The sequence below is a fragment of the Portunus trituberculatus genome, chromosome 41 (assembly GCF_017591435.1).
Source record: "Portunus trituberculatus isolate SZX2019 chromosome 41, ASM1759143v1, whole genome shotgun sequence".
Taxonomy (NCBI): domain Eukaryota; kingdom Metazoa; phylum Arthropoda; class Malacostraca; order Decapoda; family Portunidae; genus Portunus; species Portunus trituberculatus.
Window position 1 is genome coordinate 8548488 of NC_059295.1, and position 24661 is coordinate 8573148.

At 37.7% G+C, this 24661-nt stretch overlaps 1 protein-coding gene across 1 annotated transcript in view; it reads left to right on the plus strand.

Annotated features, from left to right (window-relative positions):
- Positions 1 to 24661, plus strand: part of LOC123517194 (transcriptional regulator ATRX-like) — a 166385-nt gene that overhangs the window by 5503 nt on the left and 136221 nt on the right. The window contains 4 exon segments of the mRNA XM_045277199.1: positions 2654 to 2760; positions 15156 to 15290; positions 15750 to 15863; positions 17143 to 17773. Of these exon segments, the coding sequence (XP_045133134.1) occupies positions 2686 to 2760; positions 15156 to 15290; positions 15750 to 15863; positions 17143 to 17773 (955 nt within the window). The 5' untranslated portion in view covers positions 2654 to 2685.

Consider the following 24661-nt stretch of genomic DNA (forward strand, 5'->3'; position numbering starts at 1 on the left):
AAACTGCTTAAATGTTTAACTTCATAATATTTACTTTCATTAAACCTTTCACTGTACTATGATGCACTCTTGCTTTGTTTACTCTCAATGGAAGTTCAAGTCAGGGGTCAAACTTGTCATAATTGGTTTGCTTAACGAAAATTTGCACAACGAACGTTTTTTTTTTTAGGAACGTAACCCATTCGTTAAGCGAGTGTTGCCTGTACAAGTAACTCGATTTACGTGATAGATGCGTTCTAAGAGGCATCGCGTATATCAAAATTCGTGTAAAACAAACATGTAATTCTCGTAAGAAACAATAGATAATAGGGGGGATGCGGGATGTCCAAAAAAATTTGTATAAAACACTCTATTTATTTGGCTAAATTAACATGTTTTTATTATTTATCATTTTAAATACTAGAAGTGTATTTAAAATAAAGGGAAAAGCAAGAAATAATAAGAGCAAGCAAAAAATAATAAGAGAAAACAACAAAACAAAGAATACGTAAACACAACACTCACTGCGTCACTGCCTTCATCACTCACACCACAGTCAGTCACCATCTTCCTTTGAGCTTTACCACTTTATCATAAATCCACTTATCAAAAATAACCTCACATGCAGAAGAAGATGAAGGACGCTTTGGAGCCATCTTGGTGAATTATAGGTAGAATGAAGAGATTCTGTCTGTATTCAGTGCTGGCAGACTGCAAATGAGGCATGAGAAGAGCGGAGCTCCCACCTATTAGCCAGCTGGCGTGGTTTGAAATTGCATCTGGCGCTCAGTTTGAAAATGCGGTTGGGCCAAATCGCGTATAAGCAAACCGATTGCGCAAGTTAAATTAATTATAATATTTTTTCGGTCGCTTTATAACAAAAACGTGTAAATCAAACACGTGTATATATATATATATATATATATATATATATATATATATATATATATATATATATATATATATATATATATATATATATATATATATATATATATATATATATATATATATATATATATATATATATATAGAATTTGATGGCTCATAAAATGCATGGGCTCATATGACACACCCCGTTTTGGCAGACATTGATATGAAAAAAAGGCATATTAGTGGATTTAAGCTCTGAATATGAATTGAAGGATTTCACCTGACATTTAAAGACTTACATGCATTTAGATCATTATTAGATCCCAGTATTTTGCATTTGAATACTTTAATATTTGTTAGTAGCCTATTATTGTGAGATGTAAACATGTGCCTAGCATATGGCATCAATGCTGACTGAGAGACTACAGGCCTAATAATCATAATTTTTCTTTTTTTATGATTTATTTTTGCATGTATGTAAGGTAAGAACGTTAAAACATAATCAATCAATCATGGGGGGGCATACGCTGGGGGTGCAGTGCTTCGCCTACCCTATGGCACCACTCCAGGTGGTCATGCCTCGCAAGTCTCCATGCAGCCTCCCATCCCATGCCAAGTAATGCCCAGCAGGAGGCATCGACTTGCTGCAGCTATGAGTTCTGTGGACGTCCCCTTGTCCTCCTCCAAGCTGGGTTATCCCTTTCAGAGACAACCTGATATGCAGGATCGGCTTCCTGTTAGCGTACCACATGCCCATGTAGTTGCAGTTGGTGTTGACGGACTATGCTGGTAATCAGCCTTGAATCAGTCTCACAGCAATCGCTGATTTGACACAAAGTCATACCAGTGGTACCCCATGATCTTGCGAAGGCATCTAGTACCAAAGACATCAATTTGCCTCTTCAGTAGGTGTTCAGTGTCCATGTCTCACAACTGTAGAGTAAGAGAGGGATCACCAGTGACTTGAAGATCTGAATCTTTGTCCGTCTGCACAGGTACCGACAAAGCCAGATACTTGTGTTGAGCGAGTCCATAATGCTGTGAGCCAGGCCAATCTGCTGTATAATTTCCTGGCTCTACCCAATGTAAATAGTAAGAACAACAACCTAAGGGTGGCCAAAAACCTTTTAGAGTTTATTGTACGAAACTCGTAGAACCTGAATTCTGAATATTGATCCAGGGAGACAAAGATTATGTTTTCTAAATGTTTACCTTTCTTTTTATTAGCTGACTTGTTATATTCATAAATTAAGCTAAAGCACAGCATAATATATCATCATTTGCATTGTTTATTATCAGTGTGTGGTTGGGTTAGGAGTAAGTGGTAAAATTAAGTACAGTAAGCCCCCACACTTGGTGAATTGATTAGTCTGGCAAAACTACCGCCAAATGCGAATTTCGCCAAGCATGAGTTCTTTATACCATATAAATTGCCTAAAAATGCCTCAATCAGTCTTTGGTCATTGCCAAAGTCCCTCTTTTGACCGCTAAAATACCATTTTTTCAAGCTGAGATAAAATCTTTTGCCTTCATATACTAGAACACATGTACAAAACAGACCTTACCCTCACTGGTACCACCTGTTACACTGGTAGAGGCCATGTATTTTCTTAAAATAGCAGAAATAAGCTTAAAAAAATTATAAGAAAGCATGCTAGTTCAGTAGCAGCTATTTTGGTTGTTACAATCTGTTTTATCAAAGTATAATTATAGTAATTCTTTGTGCAGTCTTGTTAAAGTAATTATTTGTATTTTGAAAAGTCAGTCTAATTGTATATGATGATAATATTCATTCTTGCAGATATGCTGAGTTGGTATTCAGGCGACAATAACATGCTTGAACCCTTCAAGATGGAGGAAGATCCTGACGGCACCAGTCAACAGGTGGCAGTTATCATGACAGGAAAGGTGATTATGAAAACTTTACCTTCAGTTATCTTAATAATAAATTAAGAAGTAATTACCAATTTGCTACTTTCAGTAGTTATGCTAATCATGTCATTAAGGATATCTGCAATAGTTATGAACACTACAGTTGTGAAATTGTTTAGGAACTAAAGATTATTGCAATAATTTTGTATTTACCTTAGAAAGAGAAAAAATACAGCTATCAATTATAGGTTTTTTATGATGAAGTGCAGGCAATAACAGCCTGACTATCAAATCATTTGGTTGCCCCTTTGTTTTTGGAAATCACTTTTTGTGTGCAAAATTAAAAATCAATGACAAGGAGGATCCTCAAGCAGTGTACAAAGAGGCTGAGTAGCAGAAAAAGTAGTGGTGCTCTTTCAAGAACTACTTCTTTGCTAATCCCTTATCTTATTTCATGCCTCACTGCATCCTTTTTATGTGGTATTAGTAATTGGTTGTAGCATTTGCATTTGTTAAGACTTTCTTGACATTATATGAAAGATTGTACTCGTAAGGAAATTTACTTCACTGTGTTAAAGAAATGCAAAGTGATCCTCATTTGTCACATACAAAACTGTTACTGACCAGCTCTGGGTCCCATACCAGCTTTTAATGACCATTTAGTTTAAACCAAAATGCATGCACAATCCTATTTTTACTGCCAGATACATGGTATATTTTACTCCCAGCTACAGCAACGTACAGACTTCCTTGGACCCACCTATCCCTCTTAAGGACAATAAATTAACCTCGCATAACCTAACCTCACTTGGCATTACATGACCTCACTTAGCATCACCTAACCTCACTTGGCATTACATGACCTCACCTAACATCACCTAACCTCACCTAGCATCACCTAACCTCACCTAGCATTACATGACCTCACCTAAATGATGTGTAACATTACCTTACCTAAATTAGCCATCAATATGAGAATGTGTATTTTGTTTCCTATTAGCGCTCGTGACATAACCGATGACAATCACACTGCATCATGGCTGCGTTAGGCTAAGATGATGTATTTTTTTCCCCTAATACTGTAGATCTTTCAGATTGTATATTGTATATGGTACAATGGCCTATTTGACTTTCATTATTATTACATTGGTGTATGATTGGCTTTTACTAAGATAATTACCAATGCGCCTTGCTGGCAATAGTTTTATTTTGTTTTATTATTTTTTTTTTTATGGAATCTGTAGATTAGTGCACCATAAAAGTGAATGTTTTATGTTGTTTATCATCTTCAGAAAATGGCCAAGAGTAGGCAAACTAATATTTTTTTTCTCTAAAATATATGTTGGTTTATTTCATAATGTATGTCCTTAGTACAGGCAACCCCTGCTTTACGAAGGTTCACACAACAAAATTTCGCTATAACGAAGGTTTCCTTTTACTACCATCTGCTCGTTTAACGAACACCAAACTTGCTTTAATGAAATTTTATCCAGGTAATTTTTTCCAAGTTTGAAAGCCCCACCGTATCACACAAGTTGACAGGCTTTTGAATACACCAGCGCCTCTCGTGGACAAAGCGTGCACCACTCACTCCCCTAGTTCAAAACAATAGCAGCCTCCAGTAGCAGCTCGTTTTCCCTTGCTCTACATGCCACTAAAGCGCCCTGCAATGTCGCCTAGCGTTGCTAAGAAAACCAGGAAGTCTCTTACTCTTGAAGTGAAGCTGGATATTATTCGCAGACACGAGAGAGGCGAGAAAACTAATAGCATTGCTTCCCACCATGGCTTGACTCCATCTACTGTCTACCATTTTCAAGTCGGCAGACTCTATTAAGAAGGCTGGTATCATATCTTCCTTGCAAGCTAAAAGAACCATCTGAATTCGTGACTCTGCAATGGATAAAATGGAGAGCCTTGTGGAAATGTGGTACATAAGTTTTGTATGTGGTACAATGATGCGCCCTTTGTTTACATTCCACAGGTTGCCAGCTAGCGTATTTCCCGCTCCACTCTCCCTCCCTTCATAAATTTAAGATCAACATTATAAAGTTACTTACATACATACATTAGTGTACATTATAATGACTTAGTCTTGAATTAAACTGCTTAAATGTTTAACTTCATAATTTTTACTTTCATTAAACCTTTTACTTTACTATGATGCACTCTTGCTTTGTTTACTCTCAATGGAAGCTCAAGTCAGGGGTTAAACTTGTTATGATTGGTTCGCTTAACGAAAATTCGCTTAACAAAGGGTTTTTTAGGAATGTAACCCCTTCGTTAAGCGGGGGTTGCCTGTATAGGAAATACTTACAATTATCATTCTTATTTTTGTAGAGAGAGAGAGAGAGAGAGAGAGAACTGCCTCTGAGTCAGATATCCCCTACCACCTTCCAGCCCAGATACGGGCTCTCTCTCTCTCTCTCTCTCTCTCTCTCTCTCTCTCTCTCTCTCTCTCTCTCTCTCTCTCTCTCTCTCTCTCTCTCTCCACACACACACACACACACACACACACACACACACACACACACACACACACACACACACACAAAGAGAAGCTGAAAGCTGAAAGATCTAGTAAACAAAGAAGAGGAAAGAGTACAGAACGTGATTAAAAAAGAAGTACAAGCATGGAGAGTCCAAGATAAGAAAGATAAGGCTGATTTTCAGGAGGTGATTCAAGAACAACTAAAAGAAAAAGAAGAAAATATGACAAATAAAATGATAGGAGTCCTCAAGACAAAAGAAAATCTAGTTAGAGAAATTGCAGAAAGAAAGAAGAGTGTAGTCGTATTTAGAATAAAAGAAAAAAATATAAGATATAGACCAAGAAGAGAAAAGGAAGAAATGAAATCAGTCAGACCTACTAAAAAATCTAAACGACGAAGATAGGCAGAACTTAGAAGAGGAAGTACACTTAACCCTCGGCTATTGCGCCCAATTGGGGCCGAAATAGCCGCGCTATAGCCGAAAACGCGATAGCGAATTGATCTTGGCGGGAAGGCGGTTTTGGCTAATGAGCGCTCAGATATCCCATGATGTCATGGCTTGGCGCGCGATAGCAGGCATCTGAGGTCGCGATAATGAAATTTTAGCAGCTTTTCATGGGTGCGTGATAGCAATAAAACGCGACAGCGGTTGTCGCGATAGCCGAGGGTTGACTGTAGAAGAAATAAACAGAATGGGACCATATCAAGAAGGAAAAATGAGACCAATTAAAATACTACTAAAATCACAAGCAGCAACAGAAGAAATATTATATAGAACAACAAAACTTAGAGAAACAGAAGGCTGCAAGTATATCTATATAACGAAAAATAGAAATGAGGAAGAAAGGAAGAGATACAATGAACTGGCAGCAGAATTAAGGGAAAAAATAATGAAAGGTCAGAAGAGGAAAAAAGGCTTTTTTTTTGGAGAATTCTAGGAGACAGGATAAGGAAATGGTATATAAACGAGAAGGAAGAGAAAAAAGTGGAACAAGTTTAACTAAAAATGATAAAGGCAAGAGACTAAAAATGATGTATATGAACATAGACGGGGTTTTATCAAGTAAATTAGAATTAAGAGATTACATAAAGAAAATCCGGATATTGTATGCCTGGCTGAAACAAAACTAAATGAGGCAATCAAAATAGACTTGGATAATAGGTATAATGTATGGAGAAGAGACAGAGGGGGTAAAGGAGGAGGAGGAGTCATGATAATGTTAAGGAAGGAGATAGTGATAAACCAAGTGGAATGTGGGGAAGGAAAAGCAGAAGTATTGTATGTTAAGATGCATATTAATAATAAAGAGTTAACAATCATTGTAACATATGTGCCACCAAAACAAATTCATGGACCAATCAAGAATATAAAGACATGATAGATGACACAATAAGGAGTCTAATGAGAATCGTTAAAGAAAGGAGAAAAGTGATATTAGTAGGAGATTTCAACTGTAAAGAAGTGGACTGGGAAAATTATGAAAGTGGTATGGGGAAGAAGCCTGGGAGAAAGATTCTGAACCTAATGATAGACAATATGATGGACCAGAGAGTAAAGGAATGCACAAGATTCAGAGGAAACGACGAGCCGGCGAGATTGGACCTAGTTTTTACAAGGGTATACAAATGAATGATGATATAAGATATAAGTGCCCATTGGGAAAGAGTGACCATGTAATATTAGAAATAGATATAGAAGAGGAAAGGAAGATAGAGACGATTCATACAAAGGAGACCGATTAAATTACAGAAAGGCTGATATTGAGAATCTCAAGAACTATTTTAAAACGTAAACTGGGAGGAGATGGAAAACTCAGAGACGATGCAAGAGAAGTATAACTTATTTTTGGAAATATACAAAACAGGAGTCAGGAATATGTCCCAAAATATAGACCTAAAGAAGAAGGAAAGAAAGATTGGTTTAATGCAAGGTGTGCTAGGGCAAAGGAGAAAAGAGATGGAGCATGGAAAAGGTGGAGGAGAAATAGAAATCCAGTAAATAAGGAAAACTTCAAGGCAGCGAGAAATGAATATGTTAAGGTGAGGAAGGAAGAGGAAAAGAACTTTGAAAAGGACATTGTCGAAAAATGTAAGGAGCAACCAAAATTGTTCTATAGATTCATAAATGGAAAAATTAGGCAAAAGAAACAATAGAAAGGTTAAAAGGAGAGAACGGGATGGTGGAAGACCCAAAAGTATGGCAGAACTATTAAATAATAAATTCCAGGAGGTCTTTACTAAGGAATCCAAATTTGAAAGGCCACAGGGTAATAGAGAGACAGTCTATATGAAAGAGATTAAAGTAACCAAGCTTGAAATAAAAGAGTTAATGAAGGAACTGGATGAAGAGAAGGCAATGGGACCGGATGAAGTCTCAGGCAGAATACTGAAAGAATGTAGGGAAGAACTAGCAAGTCCTATATACAACATCATAAAATGCTCAATAGAAAATGGAACAGTACCAGTAGAATGGAAAAGAGCTGAGGTGGTTCCCATATATAAGAGCGGAAGGAAGGAAGAACCTTTAAATTACAGACCGGTATCACTAACTAGTGTAATATGCAAGATGTGTGAAAGAATAATAAAGAAACAATGGATCGAGTTCCTTGAAGACAACAAATTAATATCAAATAGCCAATTTGGTTTTAGAAAAGACGGTCTTGTGTAACTAATTTATTGAGTTTCTATTCTAGAATAGTTGATAGAGTACAAGAGAGAGAGGATGGGTTGACTGTATTTATTTGGATTTAAAAAAGGCATTTGACAAAGTGCCACATGCAAGATTACTATGGAAGTTAGAGGAGAAGGGTGGCTTAAAAGGAAGCACATTGAGATGGATAGAAAATTATTTGAGGGGGAGAGAAATAAGGACAGTAGTTAAAGATATGAAGTCCAAGTGGAGAGCAGTAGAAAGCGGAGTGCCACAGGGGTCAGTATTGGCACCAATACTTTTCCTCATTTATATTAACGACATGCCAGAAGGAGTGAACAGCTACATAAATCTGTTTGCAGATGATACGAAACTGTGCAGAGTTATAAAGCAAAAGGAGGATTGTGAAATACTGCAAGAAGACCTAAATAAGATCTGGGAATGGAGTAAAAAGTGGGAAATGGAATTCAATGTGAACAAAAGCCATGTCATGGAAATGGGAAAGAGTGAAAGACGACCCATGGGAATCTATAAGATGGGAGATGGAGTAGAACTAGAGAAAGTAAAAAAGGAAAAGGATTTAGGAGTGACAATGGAAGAAAACAATCAACCAGTAAGCCGGTAGCTCAGTGGTTAGAGCGCTGGCTTCACAAGCCAGATGACCGGGGTTTGATTCCCCGGCCGGGTGGAGATATTTGGGTGTGTCTCCTTTCACGTAGCCCTGTTCACCTAGCAGTGAGTAGGTACGGGATGTAAATCGAGAAGTTGTGACCTTGTTGTCCCGGTGTGTGGTGTGTGCCTGGTCTCAGGCGTATCTGAAGATCGGTAACAATGAGCTCTAAGCTCGTTCCGTAGGGTAACGTCTGGCTGTCTCATCAGAGACTGCAGCAGATCAAACAGTGAATTACACACACACACACACACACACACACACACACACACACACACACACACACACACACACACACACACACACACACACACACACACACACACACACACACACACACACACACACACACACACACACACACACACACACACACACACACACATACACACACACACACACAGATACACACACACACACACACACACACACACACACACACACACACACACACACACACACACACACACACACACACACACACACACACACACACACACACACACACACACACACACACACACACACACACACACACACACACACACACACACACACACACACACACACACACACACACACACACACACACACACACACACACACACACACACACACACACACACACACACACACACACACACACACACACACACACACACACACACACACACACACACACACACACACACACACACACACACACACACACACAGACACACACACACACACACACACACACACACACACACACACACCCGGTAGCTCAGTGGTTAGAGCGCTGGCTTCACAAGCCAGATGACCGGGTTCGATTCCCCGGCCGGTGGAGATATTTGGGTGTGTCTCCTCACGTGTAGCCCTGTTCACCTAGCAGTGAGTAGGTACGGGATGTAAATCGAGGAGTTGTGACGGTGTGTGTGTGTGCCTGGTCAGACCTATCCAAGATCGGAAATAATGAGCTCTGAGCTCGTTCCGTAGGGTAATGTCTGGCTGTCTCACAGAGACAGACAAACAGTGACACACACACACACACACACACACACACACACACACACACACACACACACACACACACACACACACACACACACACACACACACACACACACACACACACACACACACACACACACACACACACACACACACACACACACACACACACACACACACACACACACACACACACACACACACACACACACACAGACAACACACACACACACACACACACACACACACACACACACACACACACACACACACACACACACACACACACACACACACACACACACACACACACACACACACACACACACACACACACACACACACACACACGCCCAGTAGCTCAGTGGTTAGAGTGTTGGCTTCACAAGCCAGAGGACCAGGGTTCGATTCCCCGGCCGGGTGGAGATATTTGGGTGTGTCTCCTTTCACATGTCGCCCCTGTTCACCTAGCAGTGAGTAGGTACGGGATGTAAATCGAGGAGTTGTGACCTTGTTGTCCCGGTGTGTGGTGTGTGCCTGGTCTCAGGCCTATCCGAAGATCGGAAATAATGAGCTCTGAGCTCATTCCGTAGGGTAACGTCTGGCTGTCTCGTCAGAGACTGCAGCAGATCAAACAGTGAAACACACACACAGACACACAGACACACACACACACACGCACGCACGCACGCACGCACGCACGCACACACACACACACACACACACACACACACACACACACACACACACACACACACACACACACACACACACACACACACACACACACACACACACACACACACAGTAATTTTCCTCACTTGCCCAACAACATCCAAACAGAAATACATAACTAGCTATTAATGTCGGCAGGCTGTGGGTCCAACCAGCTCAGGACCACAATTCACCATGAGTGTGAAGCAGTTGCCACTCTTCACCTTATTACAAGTTTTGTAAAATTGCATGTTAGAAATTTAGCATCTAGCATGCAGGATAAACACAGTCTTTTTTGGGGGTGTGTGGTCAAGGGCACGTTTATTGTATTGTATTCATCCATGCAGCCACTGGTACTAAGGGTTCATTGCTGGGGGGGGGAATGCCATTACGGTAAAGAAATTGCTTAGTATCTGACCAGTTTGTTATTGAGCAACATATGTTACTGCGAGGTCTGTTATCATGGTGCACCACTGTATGTAGAAAAGAAAAAAATTATTTAACTCGTGTGACAATGGTGATTGGTTGAAGGCATGTTGGCAATGCTGTGTCAATGCGAGAGGGACACAGTGATGGGATAGTCTTGTGATTGGTGGAGTCAGTTTACACTTAGTCATATCTAAACATTATCCTACAACTAATTTCCTAATCTATTTACAACACTTACAATGAATCACAGCAACCATTACTGTCTGACTATCCAGTAAAAGTAGATTGTATCATTCACAGTCTTTTGAGATAACTTATTTTTCTTCTCTTGCACTAAACTACATTCAGTTTGCTTCACATTGTTCAGTATTCTTTGAGTGTGTGATACGCCATGAAACATAGTACAGTGCACATTGGTACTTGATATTCCACACACATATTGATGACCATTTTCGCTCAACATATCAGATGATTCTTCTCCTATACCTCCACTATCATTATCCTGTTCTGTCTGCTACTGTAGATCTTTAGGTGATGATGAAAGTGATTCTTCAGAGTTTTCAATTAAGGGTAAAAACTTTGAAGGAGTCAATGAAGTGCTGGTGACTTTTTGTACTTGATAATGTGGCGGCGACAAGGTGCACATAGGAACTTGACCAGGTTTACTCTTATCTTGCTTTGTAATATCTAAAGGTGTTGATGGTCACTTTCAGCATTGTTTAGTATGATCTTTCTCTTCACTAAAACCCTCCTTTAATCACTCCAGTGCTTGTCTTCTGTCTACACATAACTTAGTTAGTAGACCTTGTCATGATATCCTCCATGACAGCTACAGGCCAACTGAGTTATTTACAGCTATGTGGTGTGACAGAGGGATGTTGTTGCCACTTAAGGCTCATGGGATTTTACATTGGCTATGTGGGAATTTTTTTATGGGTAGCTTGGAACATGAGTCATCTTATAGATGTCTAATGTAGTCACTCACATAACATCTTATGAGGTCTGGTGTAGTTACAGTGTTAAGGATTCTAGTCTAACCTAGGATTACCCAATGTAATCTAAATGACGTGTAGCAATACCTCACCTAACCTAAATGGTGTGTAGTATTACCTGATCCTAATTTAATTGACATTCCTACTACAGCTGTGGTAGAAATGTGTCAACTGATGTTTTTGCATTACTGTGGCTGGGAGTAAATGTGTCATACGTATGGCAGTAGAAATAGGACTGTACATGCACATTGTCACCTAAAACTAATGGTCACTTGAAACTAGTAAACCTTCATGGTGTTGGTGGTAGTGGTCAGCAGGAATGCCTCCTCCACTGATCCTTTTATAATGAATTGGCTGTCTCAGATTTTCAACCAGAGGTATGTGAGAGGAATTTTTGGGTGTTTGTGACAGTTTTCTCAAAATACTTTGGTTTTTGATTACTGCAAATCTGTAGAAAGTGGCCTACTTGTGTTAGGTTAGATGTGTCTTGTATTAGAATCAGTTCAGTAAGTGACAACTCTTGGAATTATTACTTGAGAGAAAGCTCTCTTGGACTACAGTTGCCACACAACCTTGCAAATCCATGATTTCAGTAGTCACTTTTGCTTGTTTTCTATTGATGTTCTTTCTCCTTATAAGTACCAAACAAACACCAAAGTGAGACACACTATTTGTCGCTCAAGGACCAGATGGGGGTGTCAAATTGGATACTGAGGGAATGTAATGACCAGCTGGCAGAGATATTACATAACATCATAGTATGTTCTTTTAAAGAGATTAAAACTTCCAAAATTGCAACAGAAGAAAGAAAAAGGAGACCTAATTGCTGTATACAGGGCATGGAAAGGGATGGACACATTTGATAAAGAAGAATTATTGGTGTAGGCCTTAAGAAATACAAGGGAACAATGCATGAAATTGATAAAAGATCCTGTGTAGAAGAGACATTAAGAAATATAGTTTTCCAAACAGAAAAATAGAAATATGGACCAATTTTGATGAAAAAGTAGTTCAAGCAAGGCTAAACTGGATGACTATAGGTATGGAGACAGGACAGCACGAGCATTGCTCTTTTCCTGTAAGACACAACTAGGTAAACACTGTCACCTATTCGCCACCCTCCATTCACTTCCCTCACCATCAGGAACATTAAAGTCTGCTTCATGGTTTTCAGCCTGATTGTTTTTACTTTTTTAAGTTGTCATGGATTTTTGCTTATGGCTACAAAGTCATTTGCTTACAATGAAGCCAAAATAACTGGTAATAATGATTTCATAACCAAATTTATGGTTTCAATTATGTCTGACAACAGTGACCATGCATTTCTTTTGACCCTTCCTGATGCTGCTTTGTGGGAAGGGGTATGTGACCAATGCTAAGAGACTTCAAAGAGTACATACAATTAAAAGGTTGAGAAATCTGAAGCTATATGGTTTACTATTGTGTTTTTAAGAACATAATCTAATCTAATAGCTAGGGATAAGTGTACAGCAGCTGCTATTTAGTGTCGACCGGGGTAATTTGGACCAGGCTTTGACAAACTGATACTGTTCCCACATTTATTAAGATAAACTTACAAAAATTTTATGAAAACATAAGCAAGTTATTGCCTTTAAATCACTAACAAAAAAAAAAAAAAAAAAAAAAAAATCATTCATAGCAGATTCTTCAGCTTTGAAGTAATAAGTGTGGTTCACAGTTATAAAAAAAAATGGGGTAATGTGAACCCCCCACCAGGGTAAACTGAACCACCCATAGGGTAATTTGAACTACCCTTTACAAATGGGAAAAAGAAAAAAAAAAAAAAAAAAAAAATATATATATATATATATATATATATATATATATATATATATATATATATATATATATATATATATATATATATAAATGGATATAATTCCTCAAAAAAATAAAAAGTTTTGTTTCATAAACATTGAGCCTTTCACATTCAAAATAACAAAATCAATGGCAAGAAACAGTGTAGAACAAAAAAACTGTTACTCATAGACTACATAGCCTACTCATTTACTTGGCTACTTTAGCCAATGTTTTGGTGTAACACTTGAAGTTATTGTATTCAGTAAGAAGATTATTTATTCTGAATGTGAAAGGTACTTTTATAAGGTCCCTATGAAGTGATACATAAGCATATAATAAGCAGATTATATGCATATATATTATTAATGGGCACTCCTAGTAGATGGAAGAGGATCAGCTGAGTAAAAACAGGGTATAGGCTCAGGGTGTCAAAAGACTGGTCATGTTAATTTTCCTTCCCACTCTGCAGGCTAGCGAGCAACAGGGAGCTGATTTTTTGTATAAAAATACTGCTCATTGGTTTCCACATTCATTTTTCTCTAGATTATTGAGCTAGCTATCGCTCGCTAGCTTGTAGAGAGAGTGTGAGCGGACAATTCCTAGCTTTTTGAAGTCCTTTATAGGCTTATAGTCTTCATTAAAAATTTCCCTAAATTGCGCGAATTATCCTAATAATCATTATTGGGTATATAATGAGTCTAAGCAATCCCCTTTATAAGCCAAAGATGGCACAGGGCAAAATATTAATGCATATTCTCAAAATATAAACAATTGCGCACTAAAAACTAGCGGTTCGATTTCCCCCAGCCGCATTTTCCTTACTGGGGTAAATTAAACCAAAAAGTGTGCGTTAATTGTGAGAAAACAAAGCTAAATAAAGTATTGCTGATGAAATCATGTTAAAGTAGAGGTAAAACACTCTATAATCATCAATTTGGAAGAGGATAGATAGCCGCGTCTGACCGCCACAACAAAGTTCGCCAAAACCACTGATTTGGTAAAACAAACTTTGCCGCACTTTTGTTTTGGCTATGATTCAGTGCTTTCAGTCATATAATTGTAATTTCTTTCCTGTATCGATTTTTTTTTTTTTTATCAAACCTGCACAAGAAATGTGAAAATAGTTACTTTCTATTGTGAAATGCTCAAAACTTCAAAAAGAAATTTATATATGAATTTATTGTAAATAAGAATGAGGTGGTCTGAATTGTACCGGTTCGTTGGACGGTCCGATTTTCCCCGGTCGACACTATTTATGTTCATGGCCAATTTTACCTAGGTAAAATGAATATACTGTATTACACTGATGTAGGTGAGGTGAAACTGGAAATTGGTGAACTTTGAAAATGTATCCATGGCTGCCAACAGGACCTGTATGGTATTTTTTTTTACTAAACAGTGTATATGCCCATATCTTGCATTTTATATAAATATGAATCAGAATATTTTCTATCTTTTCAACATAGGTAAACTATATTTATCTATTTTTCAAAGTTTGTGTGATTAGCATGACCACCGTTACAATAATGAACACCCTTTCAAAATTAAACAAATTAGAGCATCTTTGAATATCTCAAACAGAAAATGCTTTCCTTAGAAAACTTACTAGAAAGGAAAAAGGGTGAACTGATCACCTTTCAGGGAATGTTTCTAAAGTAGCTCTTCTCTTTCAGGTGTACCGAGAAGCTGGACTAAAGCACAGCAAGCACCCAAAGGTGGAGGGAATGCTTTATGATAAGCTTTGCCAAATAGGGAAGCACAAATTAAGAGATGATGTTAGAAGAATGGCACTCGGCATTGCTTTGACAGTAAGTGTTTTAATTGTTGTCTATTTCTAAATGAGTAATTTTGTCATTTAAGAGCAGTATCTGCTATAGAGTGAAGATAAGTATGTCAGTTATTGTCAAGATGGGATGAAGAAAATAGCACTGGTGTTTATGAAAACATGAAAGTTGTTTTGATTGATTGGGTTTAGTGGCAGTAGAAATGTTTTGATGTGGTTGAATGAACAAGACGTGTTAATCTTCTTGGAGATGCATAAGTAAGGTGAGAATGAGTATGTTTAGGGAGTAAAGTAGTTAATTAGTATTAGAAAGAGTACAATACAGTACAGTCATGGTCTTAGCCATGCAGTGAACAAATGCTAAGAAAGGGAAAGATGGTTATAGGTATGCCATATATGGTTTGAATTTTAGTTATTAAAGAAGAAGAAAGTATGTTGTATGATTTTTATTATATTGGCAATTATTCTTATTCTTTACTTGCAGGTCTCAGATAAAGAATTTCAGCCAACTGTTGACTGGCTTGACAATTTTATGCGACGCTTCTGTCTTTCCAAAAAAATGATGGGATTCCACAGCTCGGCCATGTTGAAGCATAAGGTATGTTTAAAAATTATCATAAAGTTACTTTGTAAAGAAATTATATGTTTACTATAAATTTGGGTACACTATTCAGTGTAATGGGATTTTTTTTTTTTTTCTGTTTGTAAGAATTTTACTGGAATATCTCAGTTTTCTAAATGTCATGAGCAAAACATACTTAATCTCTTCACTCTGGGCAACAGAAAGCAGCTCCTGGCGCCATATCTGGGCTGGGTGGGGGTGGGAAGATACGTGACTCAGGCATCTCTCTCTCTCTCTCTCTCTCTCTCTCTCTCTCTCTCTCTCTCTCTCTCTCTCTCTCTCTCTCTCTCTCTCTCTCTCTCTCTCTCTCTCTCTCTCTCTCTCTCTCTCTCTCTCTCTCTCTCTCTCTCTCTCTCTCTCTCTCTCTCTCTCTCTCTCTCTCTCTCTCTCTCTCTCTCCTTCCACCCCATCATTATGGTAAGTGATTTCTCATAATAGGTATGTGCAAAAAGAAATTAACCCACACATTTTACTAAGAAAAATTATAGTCTGCCTTCTCAAGGTCATTTTCTGAAGAACACAAATGAGAGAAAACCAATTTTTATGGTAAACTCATCTATTGGTACCTTAAAATTTTTGAAAAATAGAGTAATTATTACCAGCATGGCATATCAGTACTTATCCGGATATAAAAGAGTTAGACACCTTTGTAATAATGATGAAAGTCAAGTATGCCATCATATCATGTATAACCTACATTCTGAGAGATCTCATAGAGTGTCCAGGAAGGAGAACTTGCCATTTTAGCAGAAAGCAGCCATGATGCAAAATGCGCATCATTGGATATATCATGAGAATTCTAATGATGCAAAATATGCGTCATCGTCTTGAATGTATGAAGAGTTAATTTAAATTTTCATTATTTAGGAACCTAACCACCAAATTTTTATGAGCTATAAAGTTCCTACAGATAAAGGTTTTAATTAAGTTTCATTACATTTGGAGTAACAGATTTGTTTTGTTAAAGAAAAATACAAGACATTGAGGTTTAGATTTTGCATATTTTGACAAGAAATTTTCTTGGGTTTTCTTGAAACTTCTTACAAGATACTTTGATGGTTTTCTAAGAAAATTATTAGACAATTTTATTTAATTTTTTTTTTTATTATTTTTTTTTTTCCCTCATTCTGATATTCCTCTTATGCTAGATAAAAGATTAATCACTTGATATAAATAATTCTGTTACTGCATTTTTTTTTAACTCCTTTAATATTTTTCTAATGACACTGTAATCATCATAATTGGATATTTTCAGGGATCAGCCCAACCTGTAGTAAAGCCAGCAGCTTCCTTACAAAACATGACACAAGATGATGTATTCAGTGTCCTGGGCATCCCTACCGATTGTGATCCAAATCTTGAGAGTGGACACTTGGAAGAAGCAGCTACCAGTGATTACAGTAATGTTACTAAGCAAAATTCAGAAACTGGCAACTTAGTGACAGATTGTAATGAAAATACAAATAATTCAGAAACCCCAGCAGAAGAGACTGTGGATGGAACATCAAATGCTGTTACTGAGACAGTAAATGATGTCAGTGGTGCTAATGCAGATATCTCAGACAATAATAAAGATGATGCATGTAGTGAAAAAGATGGGAAGTCTGAAAAAGTGTGTGATAAAGATACATCAAGTGTACTCAATAACAAAAAAGAGAGTAGTGATGAAAGTGAAGACATTATGGTATTAGATGACAGTAAAGAAGAAACCACCCAAGCTGAATCCTCACATAAAAAGGAAGGCACTGAGTCCAAGATTGGAAAAATATCTATTAAAAAGTTTGAGGATTTGTGTGAAGTGGGTGCAAAAGAAAATGAAGATGCTGCTGATAAAGGAAATTCTAAGGATAGAAGAGGAAAAGGGAAATCCGGCTCAACTGATGAAAGTAGGTGACTTTTACTTCTATGAATATATATTTGGTTAGGTTAGATAATAATGATAATAGCCTTGCAAAAGTACTATTGTGTAATGATTTGTATTTACATTTTTGTTACAGTTACTGCCAAATGCATGTGTAATTCTCGTTGAAATGATAAGAGTAAAGATGGAATTTCTCAAAGCATAAGGATGTATGTTTGCTGAGTGTGGTAGGAAGTGTTTGGTAGATTGCTTATAAGGTAAAAGAAGGAATAAAATATCCCAATCAAGAGGAAGAAAGGGAAAGGGATTGTTTTTTAGACCAGACTTTGCAGTGAAGCAGTTGTATTAAACCCCTTTTGGGAAAGGGAATTAAGTGATTTTGGTGTTTATGGATTTTGAGAAAACATGTGATAGGATTGACAAGCAAGAAAATAAATAGAGTTAGAGGCAGGTTGTTAGAAGAAGTGAGAATCTCCTAGGTAAATAGGAGGACATATATAAGAGTTGGTCATAGTATGATTGGCTTCTCAGCCCGTGTAAGTTTTCATGAAGATTGTGTAATTTCACAATGTATGTTCAACTTGTGTATGGGTGTATATTAAAGGATGCGAATGTCACACTCTTTCACACTTGTTTCTCTGTTTTGGGGTGTTTCACTATTATCTCCATTTGCCCTCTCATATCTCTATTTCACTCTCCAAATTAATTATTCTTTTCCTCGTAACACTATCCCCCAACTTTTCTTGATACCCCAATTTTTTACCGCATTCCTAAACCAGAGAAATCTTCTTGCCAGTTTGGGGGCTGATCCCATTGGTGTGAGGATGAACAGAGCCAAGCCAGCACTGCCAATCTGATCATATTGACAGATGTTATGCTTTGTTGTCAATTAATCTTATGAGAGGACAACACTGAACCTAGTGTGACTCCATCCAGGTACCCACAAACCAGGGACACCTATCTGTGAAAAAAAATACTACAAATCTCAGCAGCAGCTGTCCTGATGTCTGCTTTGTCTGCCATCCATGTGTGTATTTACCTATTTGTGTATTACAGGGCCCGAGCTAAGCTCTCTGTGTCCTGTCTCCTTGTCCATTCCTGTCATATCTCTCTTTCATCTGATTGACACAGTGTCAACGACATGACTGCTCAGTTTATTCCACTTATCAATGCTACGATGCGGGAAACTGTATTTTCTCACGTCATTTAGACAGATGTCCTTTATTAGCTTTTTTCCATGTCCTCGGAGATAATTACTTGTGGTCACCTTTATCAACTCTCTATCCAGTATGTCAATCTTGTTCACCAATTTATACATAGTTATCATGTCTCCTCTTGTTCTTCTCTCTTCTAATGTGGTCAGCCCCAGCTTCCTCAGTCTTTCCTCATAGTCTAACTCCCTGAGTCCTGGTACCATCCTTGTTGCCAGCCTTTGTACCCTTTCTACCTTCTTCACATTTTTCTTCATATGGTGACCAGACACATGCTGCATATTCTAGCTGGGGTCTTATTAAGGTACATAATATCTTCTTCATCATTCCTTCATCTAGGTAGTGGAATGCAAGGCCAATATTTTGAAGCATGTTGTATGTTTTCCAAAAAATCTTGTTAATGTGTTTCTCCGGTGACAAAGTGTTTTGCACGGTTACTCCTAAGTCTTTCTCCTCATTGGTCTCTTTAATTTTCTCATCACCCAGTCTGTAATCCCAGTTTGGTCGGTATCTACTTCTTCCCATTTTCATAACATGGGTCTTGTCTATATTAAATTCCATCTGCCACTTTACTCCACTCATATATTTTATCAAGATCTTCCTGTAACTTGTTACAATCTTCCACATTTTTAATCTCCTCATAATTTTAGTATCGTCCGCAAACATGTTCATATAACTGTCAATTCCTACTGGCATATCATTAACATAAATCAAAAACATGATGGGACCCAGCACTGACCCTTGTGGAACTCCACTGGTTACCTTCTTCCTCTCGGACTTCTTTCCTCTCACCACTGTTCTCATTTCTCTTCCCATTAAGTAATTTTCCATCCATTTTGCTAGTTTATCATTTACTCCTCCAGTCATCTTTAGTTTCCACATCAGTCTATTGTGTGGTACTTTATCAAAGGCCTTTCTCAAGTCCAGGTAGATAGCATCCACCCATCCCTCTCTATGTTGCAGTATGTCAGTCACTCTTGAATAAAAACATAATAAATTGGATACACACGATCTTCCTTTTCTGAAACCAAACTGCCTTTCACTCAGAATGTTTTCACTTTCTAGATACTCACTCCACTTAGCTTTAATTACTTCTTCACATACCTTGCACAATATACTAGTCAACGATACTGGTCTATAATTTAGCGGTTCCATTCTACTACCATTCTTATATATAGGCACAATGTCAGCTCTTTTCCACTCTTTCGGGACTAATCCTGTTCGTATGGAGGTTTCCACAATATCAAATATGGGGTTCAACAATTGATCCTTACATTCTTTTAGCAACCTCCCAGATATGCCATCAGGCCCCATTGATTTATTAATATCCAGATTGCTTATAATTTTCCTTACATCTTCCTTAGTAACCATGATGTCCTGCATTTGCTTTATTTCCGTAGGCCTTCCTCCCATAAAATGCTCCTCCTTTGTAAACACTTTGCAAAAGTTGTCGTTCAAAATTTCAGCTATCTCTCCAGCATCTTCATATACTTCTTCCCGTTTTTACCTTTTCTATTGCCTCCCTTTTATTTAGTTTTCCATTTATGAATTTGTAAAACATTTTGGGTCACTATCACAGTTTTCCACCACCCTCTGTTCATATTCCTTCTGTGCTGTTCTCCTTACTTCAACATATCTATTCCTTGCTGTTTTCTAGCTTTCCTTGATAATACATCACTGTTTTCTTAAGTTTCTTCCATGCCTTTTCTTTGTTCTTTTTTGCTTCTTCACAATTTCTATTAAACCACTGTTTATTATTTAAAGTCCCCTTTCTGTAATATGGCACAAACTTTTTCACAGCAGAGTTATACAAATCCATAAATTTATCGTACTTCAATTGCATATCTCTTTCCTGGTATACCACGGACCAGTCAATTTCATTAAAGAACTCCCTTATATGGTTATAATTTGCCCTAGTATAATTTAATTTTTCCTCCCTGCGTTCCACAATCTTATTCGTGCTTAATTCTGTATCCAGCTCAAAGCTTAGGACATCATGATCGCTTTTCCCCAAGGGACTTTCATGTTCAATTTCCTCTTTTAGAGAGATTCCCCTGGTAAATACCAAATCCAACCTTGCTGCAACATCTTGTCCCCTGCACCTTGTTGGTGATCTCACCCACTGTGTCATCAAGTTATTTGTTGCTACCTTTAACAATTCTTCTGCCCACTCACCACCATTCACCACTTCGTAGTCTTCCCACACTATTTCTTTGCAATTAAAGTCTCCAACTATCATCACTCTATCCTTTCTGTTGAGTTCTTGCTTCATTCTGTCTAGAGTATTTCTCATCACCATTTGGTACTGTTCATATTCCCAAGCACTGGTTCTGGGTGGTATGTATACTGTTATAATATTAATGTCCCTCTTGCCATCTGTTATAAGCATACTTATCACTTCCTCATTTCTCTTACTATAGTTCACCTCCTTCACTATCAGATCTTCCTTAGTAAGAACCATTATACCACCACCACCTTTATTTTTCTATCATTTCTCCATACTTTGTAGTGTTTTACAACAAACCAGTCTAGCTTTATTTCGGCCTTAGCTTTGTTTCCACTACACACATTATGTCCGGTTCGTTATTTCTTAGGTAATCCATACATTCTAGCCTCTTAGACAGAAATCCATCTATGTTCGTGTAAGTCACTTTTATTCCATTCCTAGTCTCGTTCTTCCATGTAATGCCTATTCCGTCTGTTTTATCCACCACTTCTTTAGCCTCCCATTTCTCATCCTCCAAAAAAACTTGATCTTTTCCTCCTCTGTTCTTTCGTCATTCCTCTCCTTCACTTCAGATACTAGCTCCTTCATCTTCATTCTCTCATCTTGTGACATATTTCTTCTTATGTAAATTGTTTTGGTTTCCTCAGAGTCCTTAAGTTTCCAAGCCCTCCTCAACAAGGCCTCCGCTGCCACCTGAGACTTTAATTTCAATTTTAATGGTCTATTCTTGCCTTCCTCAAAAGCTCCCAATCTCACACTTTCTTCTACCTCAGCATATAGGTCCTCTTCTTCCACAGAGATCTTGTTCAGTAAAGACTTAATCTTGTCATTTTCCTTATCCCTCCTGTCCTGCCAGTTCCTGTTAGTTTCCTCCCGCAATCCTATTATGATCACACATTTTTCTTTTCAGCGATATCTCTCACCACATACTCATTTTCCTTTAGTGCCTTTACCATTTCCCTCTGCGTAATCCCTTTATTTTCCTCTTCCTGCTTTTTTACTATCTCTCTAAATGACCTTTGTACCTCCAGATGTTCATGATTCACTTCTTTCATCTTAGTGTCAATTAGATTAAGACATTCCTCTTTCTTCAAGTCCCCTTTGGATATTTTTATCTCCATTTCCATGAGTTTAGCCTTCATTTCTTCACATTGTTTCCTTATTTGTTGGTTTTCTTTCTCCATCTGTACTTTTTCCTTCAACAGCTCTTTATTCTTTAGCGTTAACAAGTAGATCTCTTTTTTAAATGAATCATTCTCGGCTAGAACTCTATCCAGTTTTTCTTCTATTGTCAAAATGCTTAGGAACTTACTCTCCAGCGCCTGGATTCTTGCATCCAAGTCAAGTTTCTGTAGTCCTTTTGGCGTAGTAATAAAACCTTCGAAGTCTCTAGTCTCTAGTGTGTGTGTGTGTGTGTGTGTGTGTGTGTGTGTGTGTGTGTGTGTGTGTGTGTGTGTGTGTTTACCTAGTTGTATTGACGTAGTCTATTACAGGGTTTGGTTGGGGCTCATAGTGCCCTGTCTCCATATCTAATTTAATCCAACTTTTTCCTTAAATATACACACATTTTCTGTTGTTACAGTCTCTTCACTCAATCTGCTACAGATGTCCACTGTCCTATGTGGAAAACTAAGGTTTTAATGTTCTTCAAACATTGACTTCTCATGATATTCTTAGTGTCTTTGTATCTATTTATCTCCATCTTTAGTTAGGGGTACCAGGTCTTGTCTGTCTATCTTTTTCATAGGGTTTACTATCTTATACATTGTTATTAGATTTCCTCTCTCCTGTCTACTCTTCAAAGTTGGTAGTCCCATTTCCTTGTCTTTATTCATAAGACTTAGTAAGGTCCTTAATTTCTGGCACCATCTTGTAGCTATCCTTTGGATTCTTTCTAGTTTTTTTTATATCCTTTTGCATGTGTGAAGACCATACCACTGCTGCACATTCAAGTCTGGGTCTTATCATGGTGTTTATTATTTTTTTTTTATGATACTCTTATCCATGTAATTAAACACCTCCCTGATGTTTATTAATGTCTTATATGTTGAAGTAAATAACCCATTTATGTGTCTTCCTGGGGTCAGGCTATCTGGTATAACTACTCTCATGTCTTTCTCTTTCTTCCTCTTTATTATAAGTTTTTCTCCCACTTTGTATTCCCACAAGTCTTTTATTACTTTTACCCATTTCCATCACATGACATTTCTTGGCATTAAATTCTAATTTCCACTTTTGGCCCCATTCATAGATCTTGTCAGTATTGCTTTGCAGGTCCATACAGTCCTAATTGCTCTTTATTACTCTCAGGAGTTTTGCATCATCTGCAAACAAATCTACGTAGCTACTCCAGCCCTCTTGTATATCACTAATATATATTTGGAACATTATTGGTGCCAGCACTGAACTCTGTGGTAAACTATTAGTTACACTGCTGCAACTTGATGAGGTGTTTCTTGCCACAGTCTTCCTTTCTCTTCATGTTAAGTAGTTCCTCATCCTATGTGTTCAATTTTCCATAAGAATCTTCTTTGTGGTACCCTGTCAAAAGCCTTTTTAATATTCAAATACACTGTGTTGACTCATCTATCTCTTCCTTGTACCTCATCAATTACTCTTGTAAAGAAACCTAGTAGAATTGTTAAACATGATCTTCCTTTTCTAAATTCAGGAGCTTGGACTGGTCTGGGTGGCCAGTGTTGCCAGATCCATGGTTTATCCACTCAATTGGATGAACTGTTTTACATCCGGTCATGATAAAAAAGAAGGCCTCACTTGGACTTATGGCCTTATTTTCCACTATGACTCATATGTCTTACAAGGGCCACCCCTGATTTGGTCTCTCTTCATAGCTGACATACCTTCCAAAACACTTGAGAAATATCTGCATAGGTGTAATAGTGGGATGATGGGTACAGCTCCAGTAAGGTTGTTTGAAATAAACAAGCTGGTATACATTCTTATTGTATTGGTAGAGAGCGTGGAGTGAGACGAGAGTACATGAAATGTGAGTGACAACACCACCATGACTAAGGGATGTAGGTACCGTATCAGATGGCTCATAAGACTCATAGACTCATTAAATGCATCCAGTTGTGGCAGACATTGAAATGAAAAAAGATGAAGGAGTTGATATAAGCTCTGGATGTGAAGTAAAGGATTTCACTTGACATTTGGAGACTCACATGCATTTAGATCATTATTAGATCCCAATATTTTGCATTTAAGAACTCTAATATTTGCTAATAGCCTATGTACCAATTTTGTTGCGAGAAGTAAACATATACCTGGCATATGGCGTCGCCAGTGACTGTGAAAGACAACAGGTTTAGTCTAATGATTTTATTTTATTTTATTTTATTTTATTTTATTTTATTTTATTTTATTTATTTATTTTTTTTTTATCTTCATTCTACACGTAATTCTAATGTAATATTTTAGTATATTTTCAAAGCCAAAGGATGTGTGAAAGCAG